General features: G+C 42.8%; 1 protein-coding gene across 1 annotated transcript in view; it reads left to right on the plus strand.

Annotated features, from left to right (window-relative positions):
• The window catches only part of LOC129771912 (cubilin homolog), a 53,795-nt gene that overhangs the window by 14,099 nt on the left and 22,430 nt on the right, over positions 1 to 17,266 (plus strand). The window contains exons 2-9 of the mRNA XM_055776048.1: positions 6,205 to 6,462; positions 6,517 to 7,204; positions 7,261 to 7,491; positions 7,548 to 7,943; positions 7,999 to 9,589; positions 14,382 to 15,779; positions 15,841 to 16,181; positions 16,239 to 16,599. Coding sequence (XP_055632023.1) covers positions 6,205 to 6,462; positions 6,517 to 7,204; positions 7,261 to 7,491; positions 7,548 to 7,943; positions 7,999 to 9,589; positions 14,382 to 15,779; positions 15,841 to 16,181; positions 16,239 to 16,599 — 5,264 coding nt within the window. The remainder of the gene's footprint in view (positions 1 to 6,204; positions 6,463 to 6,516; positions 7,205 to 7,260; positions 7,492 to 7,547; positions 7,944 to 7,998; positions 9,590 to 14,381; positions 15,780 to 15,840; positions 16,182 to 16,238; positions 16,600 to 17,266) is intronic.

Below are 17,266 nucleotides of genomic sequence, written 5' to 3' on the forward strand. Positions count from 1 at the left end.
TTTGGAGAAGATTGGAAGGATGCTGATAGGTCTATAAGATTCCACTTTCTGTGCGTCTTTCCCTGGCTTTCATAATAATGGTCGAAATTTTCCATGCTTGTGGGAAATATCCTATATGAGTCATTGCGTTGAAAATTCTCGTGAGATGTTCAATTGCTAGGTCAGGTAGTTCCTTGATGATTTTTGATAACATGTCTCACCAGCCGATGTTTGATTTCCATTTTGTTTTGGTTTGTAGCACCAGAAAGTTCGAGCGTTTCTTGATTAGGTCCCGATTGATTCGGAGTGAAAACTTTTTGAAGATGGTTTGCAAAAGTTACTGCTTTTTCATCGTCACTTCTGGCCCAATTACCAGAGGGCATTCTAAACGGCGGGATCTGTAACTGAGGTCGTTTTAGATTCTTAGTTGCCTTCCATAGTGAGTAATTAGTATCTCGATTTGGCGAAAATTCAGTTAAGTAATTATGGAATTTGTCATCTTCTTCGTCTTGTAATAGCTTTTTTAATTTATCTGGCGATCGTTTGTTTTGCCAGACACGTCTTAGTCGTCGCTTTTCTGCAACTGCTGCTTTTATGTGGGAGGCAGTAATAATTTTTTTGTGTTTCTGGGTCTTCATAGGTGGGGTAGCTATCTTCGCAGCATTCTTCATGAATACACTGAGCTGGTTTACTACGTCCTCGATATGATGTTCGTTATCCAGAGGTAGATCGAGAATGTTAGAGGAGATATATGCCTTATATTTTGTCCAGTTCGTTGAAAAGTTAGTGAGATTAGATGACGTCTGCTTCACTTTCTTTTCTATGAAGTATTCCAGGAGTATTGGTGAGTGATCAGATGATAAGTTCAGAAGAAGCTTCGATCTAATTCGTTTACTATTAATTTTTTTTGTGACAGCGAAATCTAGCAGGTCCGGAAGTCGTGCGAGATCCTCTGGCCAGTGTGTCGGTTCGCCGCATGATGCAATGTCATAGCCAGAGTCAGTGATGACGTTGTATAATACGCGACCACGAGTGGTAATCAGCCTTGATCCCCAAAAGGTGTGTTTTGCGTTGAAGTCACCAGCGACGATAAATCGGTGCCCTTGAAGTGAGAAGAAGTCTTCAATTCCTCCCCCGAAGGGTGGTGGTTCGATGAAGAGTAGAGTGCTGTTAGTACTAATTTCTCTGATTTACTCTCGATGCACACAGCCGCTGCTTGGATATTTAGGGTACTGTGACGGTGCCATAAATAGTGTGGAATATCCCGTTTGATGAGGACCGCAGCTCCTCCTCTTGCTGACCCGTGCGGGTGATTTGTACCATAGAAATCATATCCCGTGACTCTGATGTTGTAGTGATCCGTCAGATGAGTTTCATTGATGAGAAAAACGCAAATATCGTGTTGGTTCAAGAATAGTTTAATTTCATTCAAATGGCTATGTATCCCGTATGCATTCCAATAGCAGATTTTCAAAAAAATTATTTTGAACATTGCAATTTTTGGATGAGCAGTTGCTGGCTGTGCAACATTTCTTGCATCATTGTTTGCATTGATGTCATGAGTTGCATAATTGAACCCATAAATACTTGTAATTGGTCCGCGGGAGGAATTATTGGTGTTGGAGGTTGGGAGAGTAGAGTATCCCTATACGATGTTCTTGATGTAGGCGTGAAATCAGGAGGTTGAGGTTTCGGGTGTGTGGCTGAATTTACCGTTGATTGCAGGGTTGGCTGATAGTTTGAAGGCGTGCTAGTTGCAGCTTTTAGTCATGATTCTTGCGGTTTTTTCTTTAATGTTGTGTATACAGGGCACCCCCTGTAGTGCAGTGTGGTTTCCACCGCAGTTGCTGCATTTTTTTGCTTCTGTTGCTGTTCTTGAGACTGGGCATTTTTAACGTAGGACTACGTCTTTCATTTCTATACTGGGGTGTAAGTTCAAACTTTCGAAAACGAAAGCGTTACGCCGGAGAACGAGATTTTGAGCGTTAATAGCTCCTAAACAGCTGAACGAAATTGTATGATAAACCCTTCATTCGAAAGATAAAATGTCTACGCGTTATATGCTTGTTGCTTTTTGATCCAAAAATTTTTTTCAATAGACCTAAAATTGCTTTCAAAACAGGCTATTGAAATCACACCAATCGGTATATAAGCGAGTGCCGCTCGGAAATCCACTCAGTTATAATTGCGCAACGATTGAGATACGATCGCTGGAATGGATGGATGTTTCTCTAACACAGACTTCAAAACCATGGAGCCAGGGGAAATCGGCATTACAAAATAGATGTAAGCAGTGGATACTTTTGTACTCGCTTGCGTATCTGGAAATTGGAATGTTTCCCTAACACAGACTTCGAAACCATGGAGCCTGGGGGAAATCAACATTTCAAAATAGGTTCAAGCTGCGGGTACTTTTGTACTCGCTTGCGTTTCTGGAAATCGGAATGTTTCCCTAACACAGACTTCAAAACCATGGAGCCAGGGGAAGTTGGCATAGCAAATTAGATGCAAGCAGCGGGTACTTTTGTACTCGTTTGCGTTTCGGCAAATTGGAATGTTTCCCTTACACAGACTTCAAAATCATGAAGGGTACTGCGGGTACTTTTGTACTCGCATGCGTTTCTGCAAATCGGAATGTTTCCCTAACACAGATTTCAAAACCATGGATCCAGGGGAAATTGGCATAGAAAATTAGATGCAAGCAGCGAGTACTATTGTACTCGGATTGACTATGGATTTGATATGGTATGATACGGTGTAGTGGATATGATCAAAGTGGTTTTATATTACATATCGAAAAAATCACATTTATAAAAGCAGCGTTATAAAATTATTTGTTTACGAATGCTGCAATCGATCGTCGTTATTGGGAAGTTGGAATTGTTGCGAAGGTGGTCTTATTTTCGCTGTGTAATTCCGAGGAGGAATCCATTCCTTCTCAATCGTTAATAATCCTGCTTCGGACCAACGATGATTCCAATTGTCGGGGTTTGGGGAGTGGGTATTTTTTGCGCTGGGTATTTCCGAGGAGGAATCGATTCCCCCTTTGAATGTTAATAATTATTTTCCAGCTAAACGAAGTGGTATGATAATCACTTTATTCGAAAGATGAAACGTCTAAGATTTATATGCTTGTTACTTATTGATTGCTAAGTCAACGTTAGTCCTACGTCCACCTTGCGGTTATATCAAAGATATAACCCACTTCTAGTTTTTTGTCTCATGAATACCACTGCAGACTACGCAGACTGCTGGAAGGTTGCAATACCCTTTGGTATGCCCGTATTCTTGGCAGTTGTGACACTGCACAGGGACAGTCCGTTTGTGCGGCTCTTCAAACATCACTACATGATTCGAAGGTCGGGTGACTTTATAAATTGGATGCACTTCACCCGGTTTCAATTTCTTTGTTGATGACGCAGGTAAATCGGTGCGGGCTTCGGTTGGACAGTTTCTTGCTGTGCACTTTCGTCGTTCACTGGAGCAAGGGCACCAAACCTATTACTCAGAGGGATAACTGTGTTGGCTGTAATGTTTGTTTTTTTTTTGGCTGTGTTGCCATTGTTCGCACTATTGGGGCTCATTTTTCTTTTAAAATAGCGATCTAGCCCTGTTTGCACTTTTTTATTGTCTATTGGTTTTTTCACGTTTAAAATGAAATTACTATTTTCCGGCGTTTTGTTCAAAGCGGGCTCACTTTCAGCGCGGGCTAACGAGTTCTCTGCCGCATCACTTTTTTTCGTCGGCGTTCTAGAAAGGCCAGATTTTACAAACGGATTGACTTGTTCTCCGTTCATTTCACTACGAGAATACTTCTTCCTTCTCACTCTCTACTAACATTCTTGAAAGAGCGCCAGAAGCGAGCGCAAAATAGAGTGCGAACGCGTACACTATCGCAACGAACGAAATTGCCACGGGCTTGAGGGTTGAAAGAAAAGACTGGACTGCTCAGCTCAATAGCCAAGCAGCGAATATTTTGCTATAACATTACTTTTGCATTTTGTGTAATTTATACATGAAAACGCAAAAAAGTGTTTGTAGTGAGTCAAAATATCGTCGCGTCACGCTGGAATGAATCGTATAATTTTCGTGTCGTGACAACAACTTCTTGAAACAGTTGGTACTCCCCCATTCATTCGTGAACCGATCTTGACCAAATATTAAGGATTGTTGACATTGTTTGCTCAGAAAAACCTAAGTACAAAAAATTTTGAACTTAGTTCATCTGATAAACTAAAAAAAAAGCTCTATTTTTGTAATGTGACAACGCTCCAAAATGCCTCTTTTTCAAATGCTTGTTTCTCATAAATTACAAAATGAATCCTAGGTCTACCCACGGCTATTCAAACAAGTATTTAATTATCCATTCAATGGTATACAAACATTGAAGTTTGGTTAAGCAAGTGCAGAGATATCTCAAGAAGCATAAATATACTGAAAACCTAAAATATTTTAAATATAATTATGTAGTTATTTAAGCTCCTCTCTCTCAAAGGCTGGTGCATGAAAAACAAATTTGTTTCAAGGAGTTCATGATATAACTAGTGCTTATTAGATAAAGTTTTCAATTTTCTCATAAAACTAGATTTATAATTTGGTTCTTCGGTGCATAACCCCATGGGATGGGTCGTTTTTCGTGCGCCGAAGAGTATTTAAAATGCACAAATAAAAGAACCTGTTTTTAAAAATGTTGATATTTTTGTATGTTTGGAGCAGACCTCCCATTCTCTCAGATTGAACGTCAGCTTGGAATTGCCCCAAAAAAAAGGTCCGAACGTTGCCAAGCAGGAAACGAACTAAAAGTAAAGAGGAAAGCATAAACAACGTGAACCTATATACTTTTTGCGACGGGGGCCGTGTGTGTGGCAAAGTATGCGATAAAATTTAATGCGTGCTTACTTGGAATGAGTCTCTTATTTCGCTCTCTCATATTGCTGTTATATTGCTATATATTATATATATATATTGTACACAAACTCACCTCTCACTTGAGTTAATGCTGTACAAGTATGGGAGGGCAGCACATTTTTTGTTATTTTTAAGCTCATTTAATGTTATAAATGAGGATGTCAAAAGATGTGCTAAAAATTAATTCTGGGTGTAGGTGCACACGTTGGAGATGTCTGAGAGAAACCTTTTGTAGTTGAGAACATAGTTAATTTCGTTTGTCGTAAGTTGCTCAGGTAGCCCATGCTGTGGATGTACTTACGGGGAAAACAGACACATCGGGCAGTCCTCGACAAAGTTCACGCCTCGTTGCCCATTGTCGTTTGTCTAGATGTGCAGAGTGTGCAGTTCGATTACAAGATTCACATATTTTTTTATAATGATACTACATCCCATGAAAGATTAGATCACAATGTTTCGCCAATACACCCGGTGGCTGCAGTTCTCCAATTTCTGGCGGCAACAAATTCTTCCTAAGTCTTGCTCGACCTGGTCCAATCACTTCGCTCGCTGGGCTCCTCTTATTCTTGTCCCCACCGGATTCGATGCGAACACTACCTTTGTATATACTGTACAAGTTTCGCTGGGCCTCCCTTGAAGAGCTCCGCTACAAGGCCATCCTCACCAGCTGCTTTGTGTTTCTTTCGTTGTTTAATGGCCTCCTCAACTTCACCCATCGTAGAAGGTGGTACATCGTCGTTGTTCACTGCACTGGTGTAGTCCTCTTCAACGCTCTTTTGGTCTCCTGTTTGCGCGCTGTTCAGAATTCTCCTTCATCGTCATCGGCGCTACCTGGATCGAGGCTGTGTACTTTGATGATGCAGATGTTGAAGAATGGACCACGGATCCTCAGTCTGCACATTCTTTCGCTGATTGGCAGCCGACCCCTTAACTTTAGCAAATGTCGATTGGGTTTGAATCTCGGACGGATTTTAGAATACAAAAGTAAATCTCGTTCGGATTGCAGAATGCAAAAGTTTATCTCGATCGGGTTATAGAATGCAACATCGTGCTAATCCCGATCGGGTTCCAGAATAGGGGCGATTTCTGGACCTCGTTGATTGCTTTCAAATGACGCAGTGCGAGTATTGTTGAAGAACGTGGATTAATTTCGACATTGCAGACGTAGTCCTACGTCAAAAATTAAAAATGTTTGGATGCTCGTGATGAGCATGACGAGATAATACAGATAATGGTTTGAACAAAACTAACAATTCTTTACAGTATGCATTAAATCACCTCTTTCCTTCCTAACAATAAACCAAATTTCACCCGCAGGCCCAAAATTTTGTCCAACGATGGTCATCTCATCATTGAATCGGCTGTGGACCGAAATATATCGTTTTTCCTGAGAGGAAACGGTTACCTGAACGTGGGGGACTTCAGCTTGGGTAAGATGATCCAGAGTCTTGCCAATGTGTCATCGTTGTCCCGTGATATCCCCATCGGTGAAGATAGCGCTCAGCTTCAGAATCTTATCGACGTCGTAAAGGGACCTTTTGGCTTGATAAAACGCGTTACCGCTCTGGAAAATGGGTAAATTGATCGGTTATACTTAACCACATAGGTTTCAGATTTCTTCGCTTGTAGAACAACTGAATCCAATGGAGGAAGAGATCGGGGTCGATTGAATAATATCAACCGACGTCTGGGTGCTCTGGAACGCAAGGTTAACAACATGATAACGAAATTGCGGGAGAATAACTGCAAAACAAGTCCCTGTCAGAACGGAGGTACGTGCATCAGTCTATATGATTCGTTTGTTTGCCAGTGTCCAAGGAATTGGGAGGGCCCAACATGCGCCAACGATGTGAATGAATGCTCGGAGTTCGCCGGCACTGATTTGGGATGCCAAAATGGTGCCACCTGTAAGAACACACCCGGGAGTTACAGTTGCATTTGTGCAAGTGGATGGCAGGGGATCCATTGCAATAGTCGAACCAAGGATTGTATGTCCTCCGGAAATGAGCTATGCGGGCATGGTACGTGTGTTCAGATAAGGGAAGACCCCGGCTTCAAATGCATATGTGAGCAAGGCTGGAAAACAAACGGCGTCACTCCGGCTTGTTCCGTGGACGTTGATGAATGTTCTGAGAGTAAGCCGCACTGCTCCAAGGATCCAGAAGTTAGTTGTATCAACCTGCCAGGCTCATTCGTTTGCGGAAGTTGTCCTCCTGGCTATTCAGGTAATGGATTCTACTGTGTGGATATTGACGAGTGCCAAACCAACAACGGTGGATGCAGCACGTCCCCATCCGTTTCGTGTATTAATTTGAGGGTATGTATGATTTCGGATATGAGACGAAACATCGACTGATATGTCTCTCCACATAGGGAACATATAAATGTGGGAGCTGCCCGCCTGGATATACGGGTGATGGTAAGACGTGTATTGTGAAAAGTAGCAGATGTTCGCCAGGACTGTGTCATCCAATGGCTCGATGTGTGGAGTATATTGTCGGTGTTGCGAACTGTGTTTGTTTACCAGGCTATCAGGGATCAGGTATTGGTCCAAATGGGTGTGTGAGAATGCCTACGAATCCATGTGCCTTCAATCCGTGCAAGGTAAGTGATTACTCCATCGAATATTGATACTTCGTTTCTAGAAACCTTTCTCTTAGAACGGAGGAACATGTACTCCAAATGGTAGCAACTATACCTGCAGCTGTCCACCGGGAACAGCCCAACCTAACTGTATTCGATTTGTTACACCCTGTGTGCCCAACCCATGTTTCAACGGCGGAACATGTGCCCCATTCATGGACCGATATTATTGTTCTTGCCCAACGGGTTACACCGGGATTCGTTGTCAAGGTGCCTCTCGGTCATGCGGTGGTATACTCGATTCTTATTCTGGAATTCTACGGTACCCAGTTGATAATGGAACCTACAATCACAACTCGAGATGCGCATGGTTGCTCAAAACTAATCATACAAAGATTCTGAATGTTACATTCACGCAGTTCCACGTAGAAGATGCGATTTCTTCTGGAGAATGCAAGTTCGATTGGTTACAGGTACTTTGGACACTATCAATGAGTAAACACTATGACCATTACATTCCTCCGACAGATTCACGATGGAAAAACCTCAGCGGCACACAACATCGGCAGATTCTGTGGTAACCAACTCCCCAACGGGGGTAATTTATTGTCTACGCACAATTTCCTATACCTCTGGTTCCGGTCTGACAACAGCACGGCTCACGATGGATTCGAGCTACACTGGGAAAGTATAGACCCTATCTGTGGGGGCGAAATAACGGTGAAAAGTCACGGAATTCTTGCTTCACCCGGGTCGCCAGGAAATTACCCACCTAATAGGGACTGCAAGTGGTATCTCACAGCACCGCCTGGAAAACGACTACAGTTCCACTTTTATACGATGATGTTGGAGTCACACAATTCTTGTGAGTTTGACTATGTTCAGATCAACGACGGATTGCGTGATGACGCGCCTATGTTGGTGAAGTATTGTAATACATCCCACCCGGAACCATTGGTAACACCTAGTAACGAAGCGACAATTTATTTCCATTCGGATGAAGATCGGAGTGATGCTGGCTTCCAAATCAGCTACGCACTAATCGAAGGAATTCCAGGTTGTGGCGGAACATTCACGAAGCCAGAAGGAGAGATAAACTCTCCGAGGGGCAACAACGATAATCTTTACCCGCATAATTTGAACTGCGAATATTTGATTCAGCTGCCGGTAGGCACCAGGATAGAGATTAATTTCAACCGATTCCACCTGGAAGCCAGCGACTCTTGTAAATTCGATTACTTGGAGTTGTTTGATGGACGAAGTCCTGAGGACCCTTCGCTTGGGAAGTACTGCGGAAATGAGCTACCGCCTGTGTTCACATCAAGCGCGAATAATATCCTTTTCAAATTTCGCACGGATTGGTCGACTTCGCATGGTGGCTTCTCGTTGAATTACAATGTGCAATGTGGTGGCGTTTTCACTAACCCCGACGAAGAGATCACCAGTCCAGGATATCCAAAGCCGTATACGGCCAATCAACAGTGTGACTACCTTATCCAAGCTCCCGTTGGAAAAGCGATTTTATTGGACTTCTCTGATTTCGACATCGAAGGCAATTCATATCCGAGTTGCGACCTGGATTATGTACAAATTTTCGATGGATATGAACCCAAAAACAATAGTGTTATTGGTCGATACTGCAGCGCTAAACCACCGCCGAGAGCCGTGTCAACGCTGAACGTGATGCTCTTACGATTCGTATCTGACCTTTCTATCAGCGGAAGAGGTTTCAAAGCGAATTATTCCCTCATCGATGTCTCGTGTGGCGGTGTGATCACCTCTGAAGAAACAATGATACGATCCCCTTCGAGTTCAGACAGAGGAACATATCTTCACGATTTGGACTGCAAGTGGTTGATCGTGGCACCCAAAACGCATGCCATTCAACTGTCGTGGAACAGTTTCGAGCTGGAGAAGAGTACCACCTGCACATATGACTTCGTAGAGATCTACGATAATTCATCGCAAACTAACGGATTCGTGGGCAGATACTGTGGACTCAACAAACCACCGGCAATTACGAGTTCTGGTAATTTGCTGACAATTCGATTCAAAACGGACAGTTCGAATTCGAAGAGTGGATTCAGTTTGTCCTTTACATTCTTGGATGTAAGAAAATGTAAGTAAATGTAACTGTAACTAACTCGGAAATGCAAACTTTAACTAACTCGTCTATGGAATTAGCAGCACCCTTTCAGAGTTCATTGAAATATTTTAGGGTGCCTAATTTATTAGTTAGCATCTTTACATACTTGACTTTAAAATTATTTTTTCTTATGTAAAGGGCGAAACTATACTCGTCACTTATATCGTAAACATTCCCAGAGACGAATTGTAGACCTTCACCTGACCCCCTAAGCAGATGAAGCACCAATAGCCAAGACGTTGAAGAATTGCAGAGCAAAGAGATAACATAAAACCTTTAAAAATTTACGCTGGACATAATACGTTTGTCCGGAAAGTAATAACCCTTATTCTTTGAGATGCGTTTAAATAATTCAATACGGGGATGAGACAAGTAGGGCATACCTTCAGCTATCCAGCGATAACTTTTTCAGATGCCTTTTTGGGTACCTTTAATTTTCGAACTCGTCGAAGTTACTATACAGAACTTTAGAGCAAAGATAAACGATAAAGTTTTGTGTAAAACCAAATAAAAGACCAAAGGATACATCAGACAGCCTTCAGGGATGCCGGCCTATCATATTCGAAAATAAAGAAGTGACACAGTGGAAGTTGTTCCGAGAAGGACGGGAGTCAACGACGAAACGTGTTCAGAATGTCCATCGACTACGGGGACAGACAACAATGTGTGCGATAAGTTCTCAACACAGACCGTCGACAGAGTGTTCGTGTGATTGCTGACCTTGTGAACTTACCAAAGACCGTTATGCGCGGAATTGTGTTGGAAAATTTAGCCTTACGCAAGATATGTACAAAACCTGTGCCCAGAGTTTTGACAGACTCTCAAAAACTCCATCGTGTGGATGTTTGTAATAAAAAGGAAACAGCGGAAGATCCAAGTGATTTTCTAACGCTTGTGATTGTTGCCAGCCAAGTTTGAACGATCGATTGTGTTGTCTTCCAGGAGCGACCAAGGTTTTAAGCCATCAGAACTGCCCAGTAGCCAATGGTTCGGAGTGAGCACGGGAGCTGCGCCATCTTCAACGCTGAGAATGCCTTCAATCTCAACCGACTCGTTACTTAGCACCTCATCACTTGGGCGGCTGAATAGCTACATATTCCACAAGGTCCGCCTTATGAACTGGACAAGTCGTTCCTAGCATCCTCCAATATAGGGAGCTGCCGGAGAATTGAAGTGCCAGGACTGTTCATCCAGCTTCAACTCTAGCTCAAAACCAATGAAGTTGGTGCTCCTGTCGCTGTATAATACAGTCAGTGTACCTCATCGTGCAATGCAATTGCGCATTACGTATGAATTAGTGGTTGATAAGCTAAGTAGTCCTATATGGACTGCAGAAATAGTAAGACATGTTAAAAGTACGCTCCCACAGCTCAATTCGTCTCTGTAATATCCTCGCGTCTGCTTTGAATGCGTAGTAGCTAATCCTGCGAGATTGGTTACGTATTGGAATTAAGCGTTCTAGTCTTAGTGGCAGGTGAACAACGATATCTTCTAGTCAAAGACCTCGTTGACTGCTTTGAATTATCCCTAACGTCATCACGGACCTGCTCAACATTTTCGGTAACATGTGGGCGGCATGACCGCGGCAAGTCCATGTTACTTCTATCCCCTTGGAACCTAGTTTATCACTCGCTGCATGTTTTCATGTTAACAACTGGCCCACAGTGATATCGAATAATGATTCTTATTTCATTTTAGTCATACTAGGCCGCAGATGTATGTTCGGCCGTTCGAAGCCTGCGCTTGCGGTTCGACAGTATCCTGCATGCGCAAGCGCTAAGGCTACTTGAGGTTCCGATAATGACCTTACCTTAGGGGCTCGATTATCGCCACCATTGACAACGGTTTCAGTACAACCCGTGGTTCAGACAATAAGAGGATATGCCTCCATTGTGTCGTGCCAGGTGTACTTAGCGCTATCTGAGGAGTAGATTGTGCACCTGATTTGCCCTCAGTTTCTAATCAAACCCCGTGGTGCTGTAATTGAGATAACATGCTGCCACTGAATGGTTTTACAGCGGACTTAAAGCTACCTGATGTGTTGGCAGAAGCTAAAAAGGCATCTGACTTACCCTCAATTTTTCGACTAGAACGATAACCGTTCTGTTTTCGTTGGCTTCTTCGGTTCTTCTATTTGTTTTTTGTACATTTTTTCTCATTTGCATCCCAAGAGTCGTTAGGGAAATAATGATCCACTGTGTCATTATTTTTTTAAATCCCCTTGGCTATTCAACTCTCGGCGCGGATTCGGAGCTTGGGGCAAAGTATTGACTCCAACGCTGCTCATTTTCGAGCTTGCGACCGGTAACAGAGTTTCTCATTGTTTCTTTGTTTCCAATCATCAATTGAGGCCTTCTATAGGATGATGAAAGAATCTGATATGAGTTCGAAACAAAACACATATGCTCACAAGGAGCAACTGCGCTCATCATGCGCTATCGCTATCATACGCAAGTAACGGTGCCTCCCTTAGCTTCCACCACTCGGTGACCGCTTCGCATGCACCATTCAGTCCCGGTAGTCACAAACGGCGCACTCCGTTTGCCACATGAGTAGATCGCTTGCCAAATCATGTATTTATTGGCAAACTTGGAAAGTTTCTGCTTCCTTACTTCCTCCGGAACATCAAACGTGTGCTGGGCGGTGAATAACAGTAGCTCCGGAAGCTGCCGGAAGTCCGCCTTGGCGTAAGTCTCATCTTCCATGATGAGACAATGCGACTTTGTCAGCATCTGGGTGTGCAGTTTCCGGATCCTTGACTTTCCCACCGTATTTGCCCTTCACCACGATTTGGAGCCTTCTGCACCTTGTACGTATGCAGTCCCTCCCGGTCCTTGGCTCTCTGGCCTGGCCACATCCCTGACCGAAGCATTGCGATTCCGCTTGAACGCTCTCATGACACGCTTGTGATCTTTATCACAATGACCGCATTTCTCCTTCCGGTCGATGCTCAGAGTTTCGTAGAAAATCACGAGACTCACCGTTGACTGCACGATTCCAAATTGTTTTTCGATGTTTCGAAGAGAGAATTGAGGATTTTGCAGGTGCTTGCACAAAATCAATTCGCGACGTTGCTTTTCGGGTATCGCATTTTTTTTAATTTTCGAAAAACTGACAGCGATGAAAATACAGTGTAAACAACACACTCCAAACTACTTTTACCTAAACAGAAAATTCAAGAGAAAATACCCAATGGACCTATTCGAGCGTGACGTGACAACGTTTTGACTCACTAAAAACAGTTTTTTTCTCGTTTTCATGTATAAATTACAGGATTCCCAAATAACGTTTGCATTATTGTAATTATATTAGCTTACTTGCAAAAATATGGCCAGAACACCGCGTCTTCGCCTTTATGATATTTCTTGATGAACGACACAACTTCCGGCAGGCACTTCGTACTATAAGTTTCCCCGTTCATGGCCAGTCCGGAGCTAAATAATAGCGGCTTTGACATCCCCTTCTCGCTGATTGTCAGTCACAGCAGCACCTTCTTGGGGAACTTGGTGTGTGAAATTAACATCACTTCGGAGCTCACTTCCTTCGTGGGGGAAGTGAAATACGAAGTGCCCTGCCAGTCGTTACCATCGACCTCCCGGCCAAACGCACGCGACGATATAGCCACCTTTCCCTCGATCTTCCTCTTCTGCATCCTTTGGAGCTTCTTGTCGCTCAGGGTCGACGGCCGTCCGGAACCGGGCTTTCTTTCGATGCTCTGATTGTTGTCCAATAGTGTCAAGATGTGCCGCACGTTTTCCATTTTCGACGCGACGGGGTACCGTTCTTTGAACGCACACACTTCTGAACGGAGTAGCTACGCTGTTTTCGCCATCACGGTAAGAGTTCAACTGATAGAGCTGTCAAACTTTTTCTACTGACTCATGGATAACTATGATTGATGCTGCATGGGTAGTTTCGTCAGTGCGTGTGAAGGTAAACCCATGAAAAATCGGCAATTTTCGACCATTTTTTGAATGCAAAAGTTAGTAAACGATGTCAAAGTAAAATTTAGAAAAAATCCTACAAATTTCCTTCAGTTGGAGAATATTTTACAGTTGAACTCACTTGTTGCCAGCCCAATACTTTTGTGACGTGACAACACCTGTCTTTTTGCGGTTTCCGACTTTTGAACATTATGGTGTATTCTCAGTTCCGTTTCAAAACATACAAATAAACTTTGTCCTATGATTTGTCAACAAAGGATGAACGTGAATTCCTGTTTATTCAGTTTTTCAAAAAACAACGTGATGTGGACACCCTTTATTACCCTCTCCTCACCATTTTGACTTGTTTAAAGTACAGAGGCTTTAAACATAGAAGTTCGTTTGATTCTGCCTTGAAACACTCTATGTTGAACGAAAATGACGGTTTGTCGCAGCGAAGGCACTATTCGTAGCCTCAGTTGGTTGCGTTCTTCATTCTCTTATCGCTTATCTTATCGCAAACATTCTCTTACCGCTTCTTCTGCTTTCTCTAATCGCTTATCTTATCGCAAACATTTAACGCTATGTTCCTCCGTTGCGTTAGATGCTTGCACAGAGTAAATGTACGGAAAAATAAAAATGCTCCCAATTTTGATATATTTTCTGAATTTACTATCTTAAAGGTAACTATGTCTACGTCAAAAAAATTAAAAAGATGTATGTAAAGATGTTTAGTTGGGCAATATCCTCACACACTGAAAGAGTGCTGCCAACTACTGGTTGGGTTGGTGCGAAATCCTTCAGGTTGCATTTTGATTATCACCATTAATTCTCTCTTCCAGTGTGTGGTGGCAGTTTCTACACAGCAGAAGGCGTTCTGAGGTCACCCGGGTTCCCGAACGAGTATACTTCCGAAAAAGTTTGTGAGTGGATCATCACGGTTCCCATGGGGCAGCAAATTCGACTTAACGTGAAAAGTTTCATCATGGAAAAACATCACAACTGTATATTCGATGGATTGGAAATTCGTAACGGTGGTACGGCCAGCTCTCCGCTGATCGGAAAATATTGCGGAACGGACGATTTCAATGGGTTGATTTCATTCAGTAATAAATTGTATTTGAGGTTTTATTCAGATAGATCTCGAAATTACGCAGGCTTTGAGATAGAATGGGATGGAACTGCAACCGGATGTGGAGGTGTGCTAAACTCGCACAGAGGATCAATCATTTCACCCCACTATCCTGAACCCTACGGCACCAATGCTGAGTGCTCGTGGAGAATAAGTATAAGCGCGGGCTCTTCGATTCATATCGTGTTCACCGATTTAGAACTAGAGAGTCATTCGAACTGTAGATATGATTACTTGGAAATATACGACGGTCGTGATGTATCTGGCAAAAATTTGGGCCGATTCTGTCATATCGATACTGATCCCATCCAGCTGAATACAGAGAGCAATCATGCGTATGTACTCATGAGGAGTGACGACACTAATCAAGGAAGAGGATTCAGCCTGAAATATAACATTCTCTGTAAGCGAAATATAACTGGCTTCGAAGGAGTCATTGAATCGCCCAACTTTCCGAACAAGTATCCTAGCACTATAGATTGTTTGTGGACGATATCAGTCCCACCAGGGAACAAAATAGACATCGAATTTTCCCACTTTGAATTGGAGAACAATCTGCTGTATGAAAATAATAAATCACATGTTTGCCACTTCGATTATATAGATATCATCGAGCCCGAGGATGAGCGTTCGTTGTCCACAAGATATTGTAACCAAATGCCCGCGAAAATGACCTCCAAAGGTTCGTCTGTGCAAATTGCCTTCCACACGGATGCTAGCAGTGAAAAGAGTGGCTTCAGACTAGAATGGCACATCAATGGATGTGGCGGGATACTCACCAAACCGAATGGATTCTTCTCGTCACCCAACTATCCCAATGAATATCCGGCGAATACGCAGTGTCACTGGACACTTTCCATGCCGCCAGGCTACAGAATAGAGCTGGCGATATACAATTTCAATATGGAGTCATCAGGCCAGTGTCGGTACGATGGCCTCACTATATCGAACACGGAAGATTTCCAACAAGTGATCACGACCATTTGCCACACACAGAAAGATCCAATAAAACTCACGAGTACAGGGCATATGCTGTATGCTAAATTTTTCAGTGATCATACGTATACCTACAAGGGTTTTATGGCTACCTATACGATGATTCCATCAAGTAAGTTACAATTAGTAGCATTTTTCAATTCTTCTTACATACACGCAACGATACATTGCAGACTGCGGTGGTGTTCTGACGTCTCATCAAGGATTCATCTATTCTCCGAATTATCCCAAAAATTATCCGAGCAATCAATCTTGTGAGTGGACTATTAGAACCGATCCCGGCTATACACTGCAGTTCCACATTGAGGACATTGGCATGGTGAACACAGGAAATTGCTCGAAGGACTACGTTCAAGTTTTTGATGGTTCAGAGCAAGGCAACAGCAAACTGTTGAATACTTACTGTGATAGCGAAAATATAACTTCGTCTGTTTCCAGCGGGAATCAGTTACTGGTCGTGTTCCATTCGGATCAATCACTGGAGGCTAAAGGATTCCGTGCAAATTATTCCACCGTAAGTATCTTGTGTTAATTCAAGCGATAAGCACAAGTAAATTTTTTCATTACCTAGAACTGTGGGGCCGCCGTAAATGTCACGCAAGCGGGAATTATTTCGTTGGAAAACACCTACAAAATAAGGTCCGAGAATTGTACCTGGATTCTATCGGCGGATGACCTGACGCGACACGTCACGCTCCAGATCATGCACATGAACGTGGTCGAGGTGGACGGGAACTGTTTGGCAAATTTGACCATCCACGATGGAAATGGTATCGATGCTCCCATCCGCTACAATGGATGCGGTAGTAAAATACCCCCCGCCATCGTCAGTAACGGGAACACACTCACAGTACACATAACATCCGAGGACTACAACTTGTACAACGTAATGGGAATGCAGTTTGTTGCTAGCTATATGGTGATGGATAACGGTAAGTGTTCATTTTCAAATTAAAGCAAAGAAATATTCCGGCGTGGGTTTTGTAACCTTAAAAAGTATGAAGTTAGGTGCATTCGAGAGGGAGGATCGTGAAATTGTAACTGATATAAGGGAATACGTGAGGACACGTCTCAAAAACAATTTTCGCCTTTTTAGACAATAGGTTGTCCATGACGTTAGTCAATCAAAAAGTTGCAGAACATACGATCAACGTCGCTCGCACTGAACCAAATTTCTCACGTGTTGCATTGAATATTTCCGGAGTTATCGGAAAACAGTATAAATTACCTTACATTCATACAGTTAATGAGCTAAATCTTCCTAAACTTCATTAGGGCGAGCTTGTAAATCTGTACCCATATTTGCGAGGGTTACCTGTCAGCGATTGTGAAGAAGCAGTTCCAGAAATTCTCATTGGTATTGATTATTCGCAGTTATGACCGGCTCTTAAAATACGTGAAGGAAGACTTCAGGAGCCAATGAAAATAGCCGCGAAAATAAGGTTGAGTTGTACTTTATTTGGAGTCACTCAACAGCAGTGTTCTGCAAGATTGAATGAAGCAGCATGTTTCAATAGAGTGTTTCCCAGCAAACATTCAATCGTATAACTTGGCATATTCTAAAATAATAAAGCGAAAAATGTGATTTTATTTGCCACA

Source organism: Toxorhynchites rutilus, chromosome 2 (genome assembly GCF_029784135.1).
Source record: "Toxorhynchites rutilus septentrionalis strain SRP chromosome 2, ASM2978413v1, whole genome shotgun sequence".
Taxonomy (NCBI): domain Eukaryota; kingdom Metazoa; phylum Arthropoda; class Insecta; order Diptera; family Culicidae; genus Toxorhynchites; species Toxorhynchites rutilus.